The 18,213-nt window shown below is 43.5% G+C and overlaps 1 protein-coding gene across 2 annotated transcripts in view; it reads left to right on the top strand.

The window, feature by feature from the left end:
- The first annotated feature begins 494 nt into the window (after nt 1–494).
- Nucleotides 495–18,213, top strand: part of FRAS1 (Fraser extracellular matrix complex subunit 1) — a 1,553,355-nt gene continuing 1,535,636 nt past the window's right edge. Inside the window, exon 1 of one of the 2 annotated variants that reach the window (XM_085640947.1) lies at nt 495–659. In XM_085640947.1, coding sequence (XP_085497073.1) covers nt 537–659 — 123 coding nt within the window. In that variant the 5' untranslated portion in view covers nt 495–536. The remainder of the gene's footprint in view (nt 660–18,213) is intronic. The other variant, XM_085640945.1, reaches the window with a different exon arrangement.

Genomic DNA, 18,213 nt, shown 5'->3' on the forward strand with positions numbered 1-18,213 from the left:
ATTTCTAATATTTTCAATGTGACATTATTTTAGGGACACTGGAATAGAGTGTTCTGTATTTTCCAACGTTTCGTGGATTATATGAAAAAGCGTGCCTATTGTTTTATTATATTTAGGATGGAAATTGATCCCAAGTAGTGTTCATATGAGGCAAAGCAGTGAGTTGAGCCACGGTTTCTGAAGCCCTGTAGCAAGTTCCCCGAAAATGCATGTATATAAATAAATGAAAGAAAAAAAAGTTTGGCGACACAAAAAGTCGCTCCTCGGGCGTAGGATAGTAGAGCCCGAGAGTAAATCTTTTCAGTGTCAGACTTCCTTTGACGCCACTCGTCCCACTTTTGACATAGGATGTAGTGATCCCCTACCTCTAATGAGGCGGTAAAAGAAGAGGTCAAACGGGTTGTTTCGCTTACTGTGGATGTCCAGTGATTCCATTGCCTGACTATTGGGGGCAGGGTGAACATCGGAGCTGAAGGTTGCGCGCATGTGTGAAGGTACGTCACACAAATACTTTCGCTGGAACCCCCCCATAGCAGATGAGCCTGCTCAGCGCCATGGCCTGCCTCCTTCTCTTGTTCTGCTTACCAAATATTGAAGCCTTAAACGAAATGATACTATCTGGGTCCCCCGGTAATAAACTTCCGCTGCCCGTTTTGCAGGTAAGCAAAGAGGGGTTGTAAAGCAGTTTCGGGGAGTCCCGTGAACGTACCTGTGTCTACGAGAGTGCATGACTGTGTGTACGAGAGTGATTGAGAGAACGCAGACGTAAGGCAAGAGCTGCTTGCTGACTTTGGAAAGGAGCGACCAGTTTCGGGTCGTTCTTGGCTTATCCAGTGATTTGGGCAAATCACTCCATCTAGCTTTGCCTTAAAAATGTAATCTGACGTTGTGTAATGTAACTGATACTCTTTCAAAGCGCTCCAGTGCCCTTGGTCCGTGTTGACGCTGTATAAAAACTGCAAAAAAGTGAGCATTTTTCACTGTGTGATTAGGGTGCGGAGTTCTGTGCCAGGCACGTCTTGGGAATTTTTATTTTCTCCCTCCTGAGGCGCCCAAAAAACTTGTAAGGCTGCCGCCGATGTTCTAGGGAGGTTCAACATCCCTAATAGACACTGGCTGTTCAAAGCAGCAAAACAATTAGCTGGAAACCTGTAGTTTGCAGGGATTTCCACTTAATTGTATGTCGACTCTCCAGGTTACCGTGTGAAAGAGCCGATACCGAGTGACACCCGGCGCCCTGCACTGATAATTGTTCAGTGTCTGACCGTCCAATAACAAAACTGGGTTTTGGCTAGTGGCAGTGAAGCTGAGCCAAACATAATAAGTAACAACAGATTGCTAATACTGCAGATATCCTCATTACTCTCTATCAATTATGAGAAGGCATTTTGAACCAAACAAATTGGACCTTAGACAATATATTTTGTCAAATGAATAAAGCAATTCTTTAATTTAGTTTTCATTTACTTGACCTTCCAATATATAGATAAATCAAAAACTTCGAAAAACTACTCAATAGACAATACTGTAATGAATTCGCGGACCACCACATTCATTCATTCATTCATTCATTCATTCATTCACTTCTCATCAACTCATTTATTCTCATTCACACATTCTTTCATTCAGAAACATACAAACGATTGATTCTTCAAATACAATTCAAAAAGAATCATAACACCTTTTTATAAAATACCACAGAAGAAAAGGCTAAACAATATCAGTCTTTTTATCTAACACTTTTGGTTGAATTTAAATTCTTGTGGCCAAGATAGCAAGGTCTACGTGTTTCGAGTCCCCATAGATACTAGGGCTCTCATCAGGACCTGTAAGCTCTGGTGAGTAGAGTAGATCAGCCGATCTACATGACAGATGGTTATGGTGTATGTTTTTAACTTGCGTCTTTATTGGAACCGTGCACAGCAAAAAATGTGGTCCGTGCTGCAGGAAAGTTGGCCGAAAAAATCTCTATTTGTACTTGGAAGCGGAGGCACGAAGGTAAATTCGCTGGTCTTTAGTCTTTATTTCTTTAACGGTGCACTTGAGGCATCCAATTTCCGTCTTTCGCTCTCTCCGTCAATCGAGTCCGGGACTCGATTGACGGAGAGAGCGAAAGACGGAAATTTCTGCCTACAGTATTAAGCTTATCCCATTACTGATAATCATACTGCTCAGCGAGTGTACACAGTCCTTCTTTTACGCACCCATTTCCCTCTATGCGGTTTTCTGAGACGAACAGACTACTGGAGGAATGAATCTCTAAATTGAGCCATACTGGTACTATGGAGGTTTGAGAACTATCTTAGGTTTAGGAGATTCTAAGTCGAAAACTCCTTTGCAAAATATAATATATCCAGAGGAAATTGAAACTAAGCTCAGGAATGCTGCCCTCATTCCAACATACTACCCCTTCTGCTTTTTAGATTAATATTCACTTCTTCAGAATACTCTTAGTTTCTGTCCGGTGGAGGGCCTGTATGTGAATCCAATCGTATCCGCAACAGCATGTAAATCCTATTGCGTTTGAAGTATTATGGAATTTGTGCAAAAATTCATAGTTTTACCCCCATTTATTTTGGTTTTCTTCCAGCAACCATGAAGATACTTTAAAAAAAAAAAAAAAAACGTTATTTTTCTTTTTTGCATTAAGAAAAAAGGTACATTCAAGGACGGTACAAGTATTGGTAGATTATTGCAATAACGTTGTTCGACCGTGCCACATAACATTGATAAAATACAGGTTCTGCACACTAGCTTACATTTCTTGTATTAAGATCTTGTTGTTGGGGCTGTTAGTGGTGCGCCCAAGCTCCCTGCCGGGGGCATAGTGCATTATCCATGTAGAATTCCTAGATGACCCAAGTGTAGGCTCTCTCCATTACCTCCGCCGTCCTCAAACGCCCCGGGTCCCCTGGAGTGTCCGCATCGTCACCCTCTGCGGCTGTGCGCTCCTGTAGGTATATTGGTAACTATTCCCATATGTCTCGGGGGCGAGACGTTGGTGGCGTCAATTCCTCATATATAGACAATTTTTCCTGGCAATATATTAGGTCCCCCAACCAGATCTTGAACTTGGGCGCCCTTCCCCTCCCCCTTCTGCAGGCCACTCTGCGTTTAGCTACCAGTAAACTTAACAATATAATTTTCCTAAAAGGCGCTTTAAATTCTCTTGTGTAACCTAAGAGTGTAGGGAGTGGGGAGGTGGAAACGAGCTCCCCTGTATTCTGGCTAAGAGTATCTGTGACCTCTGACCAGTACGCTAGAATTCGGGGGCATTCCCATGCCAAGTGTAGGAAACCCGCACCCTCTCTCCCGCATCTGTCGCACTGGTCGTGCTCCCTGAGTCGGAAGCGACATAGACGTGCCGGGGTGTAATAAAAATGGTGGAGGAATTTAAAATGAATTATGCGCAGTCTACTGCTGGCCGAGGTTCTCCCAGTTTGTTGGCAACAATAGGTCCAATGTTCATCAGTGATAGGGGTGCCCATATTTATTCCCATTTGGTCCGTGCTTCAGGGATGCTGTATCAGCAGTTAGTTTGAGTGGTGCGGTACAGCAGGGATACTATGAGTGGGGGAGGAGCCTTGCAATAAAGCGTGTAGTGGAGCGAATGTGGGGGGCTCAGCGGGAAAGTCAGGGGCTTATTTAACGTTGAGACGGAGCTTCACGTACATGAAGAGCTCCATAGATGATGGCTGAAAATTGTGCCCGTGTACGAAAGGTTCCGTCCTCATAGAGGGCTCCCCAGGTGTGGATGTCGTGTTTACGTACATTTGTTGACACCGCACTTACTGCGTGACCGGGATGTCCAATGTGCCAGCTAGCAGCAGAAGAGGGGAGTATAGCGTGTCCACTTTCATGCGGTTGGCGATAGCCCTCCACGCTCTATTGGTGCATTCGACCGTGGTTGGGTCAATTTCTCTAGGGTTAGTGGGCGTACTTATACAGGCTGAGTAAGGCGTTGGAAACATGGGCCAGTACTCTATTGCCAGGTGTGGCATATATGGTGGTGGGTGCATCCAGTAGGCAGCGAAGTACGCCTGAGCACTCCAGAAGTAGAGCTCCATATCAGGAACTTCAAAGCCTCCTTTGTCAAGGGGTTGGGTTAGTACCTCCCATTGCAACTTGTATTGTTTACCCCCCTCGTCAATCGAATGAGTTGTGAATTTAGGGCTTTATAGAAGGATTTACTGGGTGGATATGGAATACATGTGAAGAGGTAGCGTTGCTTTGGAAGCATGACCGTTTTGATCAATGCTATCCGGCTCGCTACAGAAAGTGGCATTGCTATCCAACGTGTAATGGAGTCTTTGAAAGTATGGGTGCCTGCCTGCCTGCCTGCATTTCTAACTATGCCTACAGAGGTAGGACATGTGCAGAAAGACGAAGAAAGGTGGAGAAAGAAGCAAGAGATGTGCACAAAGAACTAACAGAGGAGCAGAAAGAGGCCTTGTTGCAAAGTCATCCTGTGCCCCCAACCTTTTGCTGACGGGTACTGGTGGTAACTGAATCCAAACCCCACACCTGCCGTGCAAACTATAGAGTGGATTAGTTCTGGAGATAGTAACAACTGCAGGCCTGCCCAACTGCCACCGTTATCAAAGGGTGATGTGCCCACCTGCGATATAATTTCTTGGAATTTTGCGTGGTTGCGGTCAAAAATAGACAACCCAGTGTGGTGCAAATTCATTCAAGACAGAGATATAATAGTCCCACAGGAAACCTGGGTTAATGACCCATTTCATATTAATGGTTTTAAAACTTTTAACACACCGGCCGTGAAGGGCCTTGGGGGCAGGCTTAAGGGCGGCCTGATTTTGTATATTTCCAATAAGTTAGCTATTATCAAAACACAGGCATTTGTGAGCAGCAGTTTTTATCAGATAATTAAGGTGTCAATAACTAAGGATCAATGTGTAATAATAGTATATTTTTATAACAATGTGATTTCAGCAGAACTCTGTCAAGTTTTAAAAAACTTAAGTGAGGAACTAAATGTGATTTGTAATGCTAGCACCACACAATGCTATGGTAATTATGATGGGTGATTTTTAATTGTGCAATGTGCCCCACTAAGGACAAGAGATTATGTGGCCATATACTTGAAGAAGCTACTCACTTAACTCATTTTTGTCATTCCCCGGCGGGAGAACTGTTTAATGAATTTTTAGCTTCTACAGACCTAGGCTTTGTAAATGAGCTTATGGAGCCCCCAGTAATGATGCCCCACACTTGTAATGGAAGAGGTGTCTCTACAATCGATTACATACTAGTTTCAAATAATCATGCTTTAAGGTTACTTTGAGGTCAACCAGAATTCTTTAAGTGACCATTTCCCGCTACACTTGGTTGTCGCTTTACCCGTAAAGAAGGTCCCCAATATAAATAAGGACAGAGAGGAAGCGGGAGAATTGAAATGAGATAAAATCAATGGGTACACACTTAAATGGTCAAAGGTGGATCGTGCAGAAGTAACAAGATCTCTAGTGGTAAATTGTAAGTCAGCTATTGAAATCTGCCTGTGTGAGTCAGCACCCACTGCAAGTATCGTAGCATCCTATGCTGAAATATCAAATGCTCTTAAACTATTACTAGTTCAACATCGCAAAAAAAATAAGGAATATAGCTGGTTTAATTCAAGATGTACCCAAGCTTATTCCAATTTAAAAACTGAATTACATAGGCAACCAAGATTAGTGGATAACATCAGACTTGCAAGATTGGAATATAGACAGGCATTAAAGGAAAGGAAAAATACATTAAGAAATGAAGCATGGGAAGCCCCACACACAGCATCAGTACTAAAGGATAGCGCAGCATTCTTGAGGGCAGTGAAGACACCTTTCCTCACTACACAGGAAGGCCCATTAATAGCAATCGCTATTTCAGAGGAGGACGGGATTACCCATTTCGCACAGGTATATAATGGTAGTGACACTTCCTGTACTAGATCTGATGATGATCTGGAGAGAGATTATTCAAATATTAATCAAAATTTCACTTTAGATGAAGTGAACAGAGCTCTACATAGGAGTAAGAGCGGCAAAGCACCTGGCCCGGATTGCATCCCATAGACCTGTTCAAATTTAATATTGCGCTATGGGGGCCCATTATAATGCAGGTCATAAATGCTAGTTTTCAAACCAAATTACCTGAAACCTGGGGTGAGTCTATAATAGATCTCCTTATTAGATTCAATGGTGAAAGTGGTGGGGTGTGTGATTTTAGAAGGTCTGCAGGAATGGTCGGAAGAAAATAATATTTTAACAGATTTCCAATATGTTTTTCAAAAACGGCCTGGAACCTCGGAGCAGTGTTTAAATCTGGCCCTACTTATAGGGAAGTATACGAGGGCAAAAAATAGCAGATTGTATATGGTCTTTGTAGACTTAACTGCGGCTTTCGATTCGGTGATATATGCAAGGCTGTGGGAGGTCCTTGAGGATTTGAAAGTAGACCCACAAATTATTGATTTCTTAAGGAACCTTTATAGTAATGCGTCAGCCAGTGTGCGTTTTGGAACGGGGGGGGGGGGAACGTACAGCTAACTTTCCCGTAAGAAGGGGGGTGAGGCAGGGCTGCGTGCTGGCCCCCTTCCTTTTTAACTTGTATACCAATGGGTTAGGTGAGCCATTAGTAAGAACGACACATGATCTTCCCCATGTTGCAGGCCGACCCATCCCGGTACTCCTCTATGCGGACGACGCAGTTATGTTGGCAAGAACCCACATTTCTCTCCAAACGGTCCTAAATGGCTTCTCTGTTCTTATGTAGGATCTAGGCCTCCGTATTAACATCTCAAAGACATACGTAATGAGATGTGGCCGTGGGCCTATGCGGGCAAAGGACATCTTTGTAGAGGGGCAGAAACTAAGTACAACTAAGTTTTTTTTTTTTTCATATTTGGGCGTTTTTGTTTAATCAAAACGAATTGTGGGCTCAAACTACAATTGCCAAAAAACTGATGCTTATCCGAACGTCGAATGCTTTGGTGGGTTTTTCTAAGAAACTGGGTCGGAAACCCCCTGTGGAGACGATACAAATTTACAAAGCAAGGTGTATCACCTCCACAATGTATGGAGCCGGGGTTTGGGGATTAGCAAATACCACGCAGCTGCAACAAGTGAAGAATTATTTTTTTAAGATTTATATTATCCGTCCCCCGTAGTACATCTTTTGTTTGTCATGAAGAACTGGGCCTTCCCTTTTTATCTGATTTAATTAATATAGAACCGATACTACTGTGGCATAGTATCTGGATTAAGGAACGGACACAGTTAAATCGTGATATTCTCACTGATTTGTCTTAAATTAGATAGAGCCTTAAAAATACCAAAGACTTGGGGCACCTAGAATATTTTACAAACCCAAGTTCCTTGCAGATGATTTCACGGGAATCATTGAAAAGGGAGGGGCTCTGTATGCTAGAAGAGGCCAGACTGTCTAGCGAATTTACTAAACCCACCGTTAACCAACACCAAACCATCTTAACTACATTTGGAATGGAACCATACTTGTCATTTGTAACTGTTACCTTTGACAGAATGTTATTGGCTAGATGCAGGTTAGCTATATTTCATAGACTGGTGTCGTGGCTCAAAACGAATGACTGGTCGAGACAACTTCCACCTTGTCCTTGCGATAATCACTAATGCCAGTCTACCATTCATTCTGTTCTTTTCTGTAAATTCTATTCCGAATTAAGAAAAACGTGGTTGGTTCCGCTTTTGAAAACTTATGTTCTGAGACAGTGTTGTTCTGCTTTTGTAAAACTTCAGTTGTTGGATAATGAACATGCAGTATGGAGGCTTGCTATGTTTTTAAAGAGTATTTTATTCAAGGAAAAGTCTAACGATCACTGACGAATTATAATTATTTGTTGAACGGTTTTAAAATTCTCATGGTATAATTTTTTTATCTATGAATGTGTTTTTGCACAATATGATTGCTGCTACTCTGTAATTTTACTTGATTGATTGTAAAACGTTTTTTAAAATTGTGCTTTTATGATTGTAAATTTGTAACAATTGAATAAAGCTTACTGAACTGACTCTGACTAACCAGGCCTAGAGCCAGTGCTATGCTAAAAGATACTTAGAATACAGTGAAAACACCTATATACACTAGGGAACACTATGCGTTGGGGTACCCCTGTGATTGAGATGATCTCCTCTGTAAGGCCCTAGCACATATTAGGGCAGGGGGATTAAAACTACCTCTAAGTCAGAGGTGCAGAAAGATGCTTCTTTAACTAGTAGTCACATTTGCAGAGTGGTAGAGAGAGGGTGCTGGGCCTCCGACCAGCGCTCAGGAATTCCGCTGCATAGGACTTAGAGGAGGTACCAGGAGGTCTTCTTGGCCCCCAAATTCCCTCAGGAGTAAATTAGACTTCATCCCCCATCCCGTAGTCTGCCAGAAGGCGCGTTTGCAGAGTGGTGGAAAAAGGTGGGCATGTCCACCAAAGACATCTTAGCAATCCCACTGTGTGGGACTTACTGGAGGTAATAAGAGGGGTAGTTGGCCCCCAAGGACAACCTTGGGGGCCAACTATCCCTCCTATTACCTCCAGTAAGTCACACACAGCAGGATTGCTAAGCTCTCATAGGCCGTACCCCCTTTGCCCATCACTCTGCAAACGTGTTCCCTGGTGCGCTCTTGGATGGGGATTGAAGTCCCCTTCGCTGCTGGGGGTCATTTAGGGGCCAACCAGCCTACCTCTTACCTCCAGTAAGCCCCACACAGTGGGATTGCTGAGAGGTGGACACCAGCCACGCCCCCCTTTCCCCACCTCTCTGCAAATGCGCCTCCTGGCGTGTTCTAAGCTGGGGTATTAAGTCCCCTTCATTCCTGAGGATCCCTGGGGGCCCACTAGCCCACCAGGTACCTCCCAGTAAGCGCCACACACCTGGATTGCTGAGAGTGATCCGAGGCCACGCCCCCTTTTTAACACCACTCTACAAAGGCGGCTCCTGGTGGACATATATTGGCCATCAAAGAGTAAACCATGTTCAAAGGCTTCACAACGTACTTATACATTTTACGCCAGACTTGAGTGCGTGTAGCACGAGACAAAGGGTAATCATAGGCGCGCCTGGGGTTTACAAAGCAGACGCTGACAAACACATTACTCATTATGCAGATAAGGGCATTTGCATCCGCAAGGCATGTCACAGATCATGAGAAACATTTCTAGGTATATAAATCATAGCCACACAAACATGGCAACCGTCAGCAAGAATAAATGGGTGAAAAGTTACAGTTTGTTCCAACGAATTAAAATGTTGGTTTAGAGGACAAATTGACAGAACTGATGTCAATTTTAAAATAAAGTTTTCCACATACTGCCCAAACTACTGAACAGATTGACACCGTTATTGACAGAAAGCTAGCTATTGGTCCAGAAAGCGTGCTTTGTGATTTATTGTAAATCCTTTAAGTAGTTTTTGAGAACTTAAGCCTCAAAAGCTTGTGTATATTACATTGTGGAGTCGACTGATCTCAAGGTGAGAACTTATTGACTGCCACCACATTGACAACAATGAGATGCCAGCTATCCTGGACTAGGTACTCGGACTCAAGTCCTAGAAAAATAATGAAAAAAAAAGATGCACGAGGACGGGGTAATTATACCCTACTGCCTAGGCCTGGTGAGGGGATATCAGATCTCAGAGGTACTACCTCTGGGCCAAAAACTTTTTTTTTTTTTTTTACATTTGCCCCTAATTTACATAGGAATCGCTGTAACATAAAAAAAGCATGGGCTAGCGCATTTGTCTTGCTTGCCGCTGCTCCTGACATAATGGAGGTACTATTTCTTCACCCACCCTCTCACTCCACCTTCTCCTTCCCTAGCGCTCGTGCTTTTTTCTGGCTCTTAATTCTTTCTTTCTCATCCTTACCTCCCACCCTGTCCTTGTTTAAGTTGCTTTTTTCCTTTCACCCTCCCGCTGTCGCCTGGCCTCTTCCTTCTCATCCCCACCCTCTCAATATCTGTGTTGATGTAAATAAATATAGGCACACTGGTCCCTGTTAATTAACCCCTTCGCTGCTGCGGACATTCCGCTGCAGCGCTGGGGGGGGGCAGGGGGGCAGCGCGGCGGGCCTGTGCTCATGACGGAGCCGCTCCGTCATGAGCCACAGTTGAGCTGTGCTCATGACGGAATGGTTCCGTCATGACTCCGCCCATTTGCGTTGTCCCCTCGCACAGGCGGGGAAACAGCGCCGCGCAGGCGGAGCGGCCGCCAACAGGATTGTCATGACGGAACCGTTCCGTCATGAGCACACGCCAACCGTGGCTCATGACGGAACGGTTCCGTCATGAGCAGGGAAGGGGTTAAGAACTATTGTTTATAGCTTGCATTCATATCTTCAGAAAGCTCTTATCTCTGTGATCAGGAGTCCTGGTGAATTTGGCTTTGCTAATTGTTTAAGATGGATGGGGATTTGGATGGCTAACTGGCCGCTGCCGTAAAAGGGCCTACTTTATTTACAAAAATGCAAGTGGCGCATGGAAGCTGCAGTCAGATCAACTCCTTTGTGGTTTCCTGACCTAGTGAACTAGGAGAGTGAAAATAAAGAAACTTTTTCACTGGTCATAAGATAAGATAAAAGACCATTTTTCTTTACAAATGCGCCCAGACGTATTAATTTACAATTCAAAGCACGGACAAATGTGTGTATACATGAGTAATGTGAAGTCGCAATCAAACTCTTAACAGTTTAGGTCTATTCTTTTGAACATTTAAGAAACCAAGTGATCAAAGGGCATCATGGTGCTCTAAGTTTAAGGCTCCCTGTTAAAATATGCAGGGATCCTTGGTCACGAGTTGGAATCCTAGCAAGTTTTCAACTCTGCTTTCCATCTATTCAGTGTTCTTTGCAACAAATAGAGATGAGGAACGCTATCCCCACTCTGTCAATGAACAGATTAAAGTGCGATAAATCGGAGGCACCGTTTTTAAGCCATTTATTACGCTAGCTGGAACAATATACAACTGGCACTCCGATGGCAAGCGTACACTGCACACAGATCAACGTTTACTCTACCATATTTATACACAACTCAAAGCAGAGCTTACGTGACTTCATACAAAATTGCTTAGCAGTGGAAATTCCTTGTATCCGCTTTAGGTCAGTTCAAAAGTTGCATCTCACCAGATAAGAATTGAGTATCAGTGGAAAGACCTTCTAATTCTGTGGTCTATCAGCTACATGTCATAAATAGATGGAGTAAATTAGAGGACAATAGTCATCTTCCAGTGTGTTCAGAAAAGGGTTGCATAAAAGTGAACAAAGTCCATCAGCTGACTAAAACAAACTTAGGAGCAAAGAAGCTTTTCTTGTGAATTTGAGTTGAACGACATTTGTAGGCCTATTATATGAATGTGCTTTTAGTTCACTCTATAATCCATGTCCTAAAACCAATATTTCACAGAACAGCCCTTGAACTCAAAGTTCATTCATCAATATTAATTAAGTCAGATATGCATAAACATACCCCTATGATATAGGGCACTATAGTGAACAGTTTCCAGACCCAAGTGATTTCTAGCCCCTAAAACTATCCTGACCAATTCCAATCTCCATTGTCCTAGTGTATTTCAGCAGCTAAGTGGTGACGCTTATTAATGGCTAAATTAACATTAGGGGCTTTTTATGTACAGGTTGAACAAATGTATTATGCATAGATATTTTGGTAGTGCGAATTCTTCTTTTTTTTTTTTTTTTTTTTTTTGTCCTCATCTCGCCAATAAGCGTCTGCAATTCTTAAACAGAAGCCACCCATCCGAAGTTTGCGCCTCGCGGCTGCTACATTCGCTTAGGTCCATACCAGACAAGCCCCTTTGTTGGTATCTTGGTGTAATCATAGGACAGAAAAGAGCTATACAAGTCTCAGACCTCTACCCCACGAAAGTAAGGCCTGCCAGATGTTCACACCATTCTCATTTTCTCCACCCTGGTCCAAGTGGGCCATAGTAAATGCGGCTTTAATCCAGGCCTCAAGTTTTGGGGGCAACGGATCTTCCCAGTTATTGCAAATTTCCCTCCGAATAATTAAAACCAGATATAACCACAGAGCTGTATAATTGCTGCAGCTTCTTACTTCACGCACCATCATCCCCAAATAAAACCAGAGTGACATTTACCTTCATTTTACCTCTAAAGATACCACATAAGACTTCCTCAACTCCCTTCCAAAAAGCCCTGAGTTCGGGCCACTCGTAGAAAATATGAATCTCGTTGGCTTTAAGAAGATCACATCTTGGGCATTTAGGGGAGGAAAGAGGGGCAAACTTAGCAATCTTTGCAGGTATATAATACAGTCTATTGACAACAAAAAAGTGGTTCTTTTTGACGATAGGCGGCTTAACATATTTGTAAAGAAGCTTCAAAGAGTGTTCATACAGTTCTTCAATATCAAAATCCAGGGGGGCTGATTCCAGACTAGATGTTGCGGGGGTTATTCCAAAGCCTCCAAGGATTTCTTGTACCATATTGAGATTTCCTTTCTCTTAAGGTGCACATCTTGCAGGGTTTGCTCCATCTTCCAATCTCCGTATACGTCCCCCTTTTCCGCTGCAAACCAGGAGACTAATAGCAAGTATTTAAATCTTGAAAGACTGCTACCAACCCTAGCTTTTAAAACCTCCTAGGGGTGGATTCCTTCTGAGGATTAAGGTTCTGACCATATAGTGATGCTTGCCCTTTTTATTGGTATCGCAAGACTATCCTTCAGGCATAACGGGGTCCCCGGGGAGTCCCAGATAGTAGCGAATTCAGAGTAATAACCGATCCCCCATCTGCATCTGACCTTATACCATAAGCTAAGGGCAGCCCTAAGTACTTTCAGACGCACCTTTTTAAAGTACCTAGGGGCCCCGAATTTGTACTAAAAAACTTCTCCACCCCCCCCCCCACACCATCTTCCTCTGCCATTTCAGCCAATAGTCTGCCCCAAGATGTCTCCTCAGGCTTTGCTAGTAACATCCGAATATTTTTAAATTGGAAGGCAATGCAGTACCAACAAATGTCTGGAAGGGCCAGCCCCCCTGTAATGAGCTTACGTCTCAGCTTTTCCATGTCAGTCTAGCACCCTTATTTGCCCAAATAAAATTCACGATCTTACTTTGGATTTTACCAATATCCTGACTAAGAAAGTTAAGGGGAATGGCATTAAACAGGTATGTTAATTTGGGTAAGATAAGCATTTTTACTAAATTGACCTTGCCGAAAATTATTAGGGGTAGATTCTTCCATCTAGCAAATAATTGGTCCACTTCTTTTATAGTCTTATTCAAATTAATACAAGAGATTTTATCTAAATCTTTGACCATAGTGATGCCCAAGTATTTAAACTCATGGCTCGTTCTGCCCCCACAGTTGTCGATATTCCAACACATCACCTCTGTTTTAGATGTGTTAGCTAGATACCCTGACAGGGACCAAAATTCCTCTAACAAAGCCTCGACCCTTGGTATTGCCACCACCGAATTGTTGGTATAGAACAGCAGGACGTCCGCATATAGAGCAGCCTTGCTACTGTATTGGTGAGATCTAAAGGAAGATATCAGGTTGTCAGCTCTTATTGCTTGTGCCAGGGGCTCTATATAGATGTTAAACAACAGAGGTGAGATGGGGCAAGCCTGTCTTGTTCCTCTTGAGATGTTGAAACTAGTAGTTAACATACCGTTTAATACAATTTTTGCGGAAGCCACATGGTAGCAATTTATCAGAGTCTGGATAAAAATAGGCCCAAAGCATAGACCTTAATACCTCCCAAAGATATACCCAACATACTCCATTGAACGCCTTGGCCGCATCAAGTGCCACAACGGCCAAGGGTTCCAATCGTACAGTGGCCAGATCTATATTGCCAATTAGTTGATGTGTTTGCTCCTGGATATATCTTTTGGATATAAATCCTTTTTGGTCATCGTTAATCAGCTGTGTGGCTAGCTTGACCAATCTCCCTGCAAGATTACTCATAAAGATTTTATAGTCCGCGTTCAGCAGGGAGAATGGTCTAAAGGAATCCGCCCTTAGGGGGTCCTTCCTGGGCTTCAGAATAAGCACAATAGTTGCTTCTTTCCAAGATCTAGGAGCTTGACCTACCGAACTTTGCGAATCCTTAAGAGGGGACAAGGTGAAGTGATAATGTTGAGATGGAGTAGGAGTAGTGGGCACAAGGCTATGAACAGAGTAATATGTTTCAAAACTCCAAAATAGACCCAAAAATCCCAATACTAGCAATAGAAAACTTACAAGTATCCCTATTTGCCTCCTTTTTGTCCAAAAATTTCAGCTTTTAGCAGGGGCGTTCGAGGCAAGTACTTCTATTTCTCCTAATAGGTCAGAAAACCCCTTCCCAAAGGGCCTTAATGGCAGATCCACAACTCCACCCATCTCAACCTAATCTATATACAAATACCTGTTTCAGAAGAACACCTAACACTATTCCCTATACTGATCTTTATATTCAACCTGTGCTGTTTCTTACCTTTCCTTCCTCTTCCTATAGTATTTGTTGCTTAATTGCCAAGGTAACTAAGAGTAGCATAACGATCAGCCAGGAACAGAGCAATGTAATCTCAACTATCCCAAAATTCCCTCACTACACTGTCAAAGAGCATTAAGTCCCAAGTGTAATTTGCTTCAAAGCCTCACTGGCAAGTTTATGTACTGGTCCGGATGTTGGCAGTCTTGACCACCGGCATGGGTTGCTACCTCTTCAGAGATAGTTTCTTCAATCAAAGTCTATAGTTCTTTTCGGTCCTTGGCCACACTTTGTATAAGGGCTGAACAATGTCAGAATGTTAAAACCGAATCCATTCATCTGGGTCAGGCATGATGGCAGCAAGTTCTTGTTCCAATGGCACCACCTCACCATGTATCAAAAAGATCACCATCCTCAAAAGGCACTTGCTGAGAGATGTGATCATATTCAAAATCAGGTATTCCTCTTGTTATCCACTGATCATATGGCAAAGGGAGTGGCGCTTGCTTTCTCCACATCACTTGCATGGATCCAGTGTCTTGGCCCTGTGCACTTAACAGCAGTCTGGGTGGTGAAGAGAACTTGCACATGACCCTTTTAGCATGGCTCAAGGTTGGACTTCCTCTGAAACTATTTGGTAAAGACACGGTCTCTAAGCCTCAGCTTGTGACCTAGACCTTCAAGACTAGGAGGGAGACTGGCCTTCACCTGTGAATGGATCAAATGCAAATCTTTAGTCAACGCAGTAATCAACAAGAAAAGTATAGTCCATGTTAAGAAGTCCTTTTATCTTGATACACCCTATGCATTTGCTAGCCTCCCCATAACCACCTCAAATGGTTGCAGACCTCGAAGGGCAGGTCTGGGGGTGCAAAATGACCTGTTGAAATGGGTTACATTTTTAGGTCTCGCCTAGCGCAGGAGGGGTCCTCTTGGAATCACTTCAGACTTCCAAGAGACCTCGCCGTGTGAGTCTGCCTCCTCCCACACATCCCATTGGCCTTTGCCTGTGGCTTTCAATAATGAAAGCACGCAAATGGCCAAAGACGGGTGCATGTCCCGCCTTTCCTCAAAACTTTCACTCCTAAGGGTCTCGGGAGCGAACAGCGGCACACATTGTGCCAGCTGCATTCCTCCCTGATCGTTATCTTGGCTTTCTCACCGTGCCCATTTGCAGGGCAGACAATTGGAGCCTTCGATTGACGAGGCGCTTCTTGTGTTGCTATCTTTTGATCTTCGACCATAGAGTCTGCAACTTGTTCCTCTGCCCTTTCCTTGTTTGGCTTCTAATGTTCCCTCTGCCCTTTTGTTACTCGCGCTCTTCATCTGCTCCAGTCTTCTCGTAGGGACCTTACTGTAGCTTGTGCCGCCGCCATTCGCACCTCGGCCATGTCACAGCTCAGGTGTGCCCCGTGTGTGGTTGTATTTCAGCAGAGGGTGTTGTTGGCTTGAGCCCCGTGTGTGGTTGTATTTCGGCACAGGGTGTTGTTGCATCACGGCACAGGGTGTCATTCGCTCGAGCCCAGTGTGTCGTCGTATCTGCACTACGCTCGTCGTTGGCTTGTGCCCAGTTTCTCGTTGGATTTCCCTCAGCCGGTCTCATAAATCACACACTCAGCCGCAATGGGTGTGGGAGGAACCGCACTGGCTTTGCTCCTTCTGGCGGGCTTCGTCTTAGGTAAGTACAGCTCGACCTCCTTATTTTATCACCAGTTTGACTGTTATTTTTTACATCCATTATTACCGTTAACACAATTCCGATTTATTAGAATTTTATCAGTGACCAAAATGTCTGCTTATTTATTTCAGTTGAGCAAAGTACATCAAATAACAGTAAGGCTAACGCACCTGCCGCAGATATTTCGGTGTAACTTTAAACCGAGTTGTGACAGCTCTTACTTAGGGTTTCATTTACAAACTCTATTCAGTTCCTAGATACCTTAGGAAGGCACCTGTGAGCACTATAAACACCCCCAAATTGTTATAATTATAAACCATTGGGCCCCATGCACATCCTGGCCAACGCACACCAGAGGATGTGGAGTAACGACCAGAGTTGCTGACTTTGTAACTGGGGTACCAGATTTGAGTCTCGGCGTCGGCTCAACATCTTGTGATTCTGGGCAAATCACTTAATCCTCCCATGGATACCAAGAATGAATGTGCCCTTATGTAATGTAACTGGTGCTTATATAAAGCGCTCAAATACTTGCAGTCGAGTGGGCGCTGTATAAAACCAAAAAAAAAAAAAGGGGATTATACCCAGCTGGAGGATTGTGCTTTACATGCATTTAAATATTACATCTCTGGGTATTATTTATGAAAACCGAAGCGCGTCTTTCGTGTACGCCATCTTGTGATGATTTACTATTTACAGCGGTTCCTTAAGAGTTTGGTTGGCGTTGATGATCTTTTAATGTACATTTTAAGTTGGAACACAATGGAAGAGTAAGATAATGTCACACCTTCAAATTAGTACATCTTATAGATTTATGTGTCCATTTTTTTGAAACGTGTGCTCTGTTATGCAAAGAAGGTATAAGAGCATGCTATTGACTTTCGCTCACATGTGCCGTGCATTTAGTAAATAAAATAACTGTCATTCAAATTAATACCAACTACACGAAGGTCAAAATTCCTAAAAAAATGTGTTTGTAACAGAATTGACAATTCAATAAATAACCACCATAATGGCATGCAGACCTAAACAAGCTTTCAAAGAGGGAAGAGGTGTGGCGCCGCGGCCAGGGCGACTGATTCCGAAATCTGGGGATCACGGTTCGATCCCTGGCGGCAGATTAGCCCAGCACCATGTGACTCTGGGCAAAAGCTTGCCTAATCTTCCCGACGGCTTTACAAATGTGGATGATTATTATTATTAATGAGGGACGATAAGGAGAAATATAAGCAATAAGGAACAATATGCAATATTTAATTATGTGCTGGTAATCAACACTTTCGCTAAAATCCTGCAGGCTGTTGCATCCATGCTCCCTTGAGTGAGCAAATTTACCCAGGGACAAGAGATTCTTTCTAACTGAGCAGTATGCAACAATATGCAACTTTTACAAAAATCCGGCAAGCTGCTTGGGCCCAAGTTTTAAAGGCTATTTCCACGCTTAAGTCAGCCTTCCACTCATAACTTAAGCCTGTGTAAGTTATGCAAGAGTCACAGGAATGCATAATGTTATGTTATGTTATCCGGATTTGTAGAGCGCACAGCTGCTCCAGCAAAGGGGCGTCCCGGCGCTATAGAGAACAGAAAGCCAGACACAAGTAATACCACAAACAGGAACACAACAGTACTAAGATTCCAGAGGAAAGAGGAAGGTTTTAACAGCCTTCCTAAAGGCAAAAAGTTCGTTGATTGCACGGATATGAACAGGTAGAGAATTCCAGAGCCTGGCAGCAAGAACTCTGAAAGAGCGACCTCCGGCCCCAGCTCTCTTAAAACGCGGAACTGTGACCAAATAGTCACCTGAGGATCTGAGAAGGCGCGAGGGAACATAAGGCAGAATGAGATGCTCCAAAATCTGAGGAGAAGAGTGCTTCAGAATTTTAAACACAAGGAACAAAGATTTAAACTTAATCCTCTGAACAGGGAGCCAATGCAGTTTAACAATGGTATTTTTAGCCGAGCAAAATCTCGGTAAGCCAACCAGAGCCCTGGCGGCAGCATTTTGAACGCATTGAAGTCTGGAGAGTTCAGCCAGATTAGC

This window comes from Triturus cristatus, chromosome 2_2 (assembly GCF_964204655.1).
Source record: "Triturus cristatus chromosome 2_2, aTriCri1.1, whole genome shotgun sequence".
NCBI classification, from domain to species: Eukaryota; Metazoa; Chordata; class Amphibia; order Caudata; family Salamandridae; genus Triturus; species Triturus cristatus.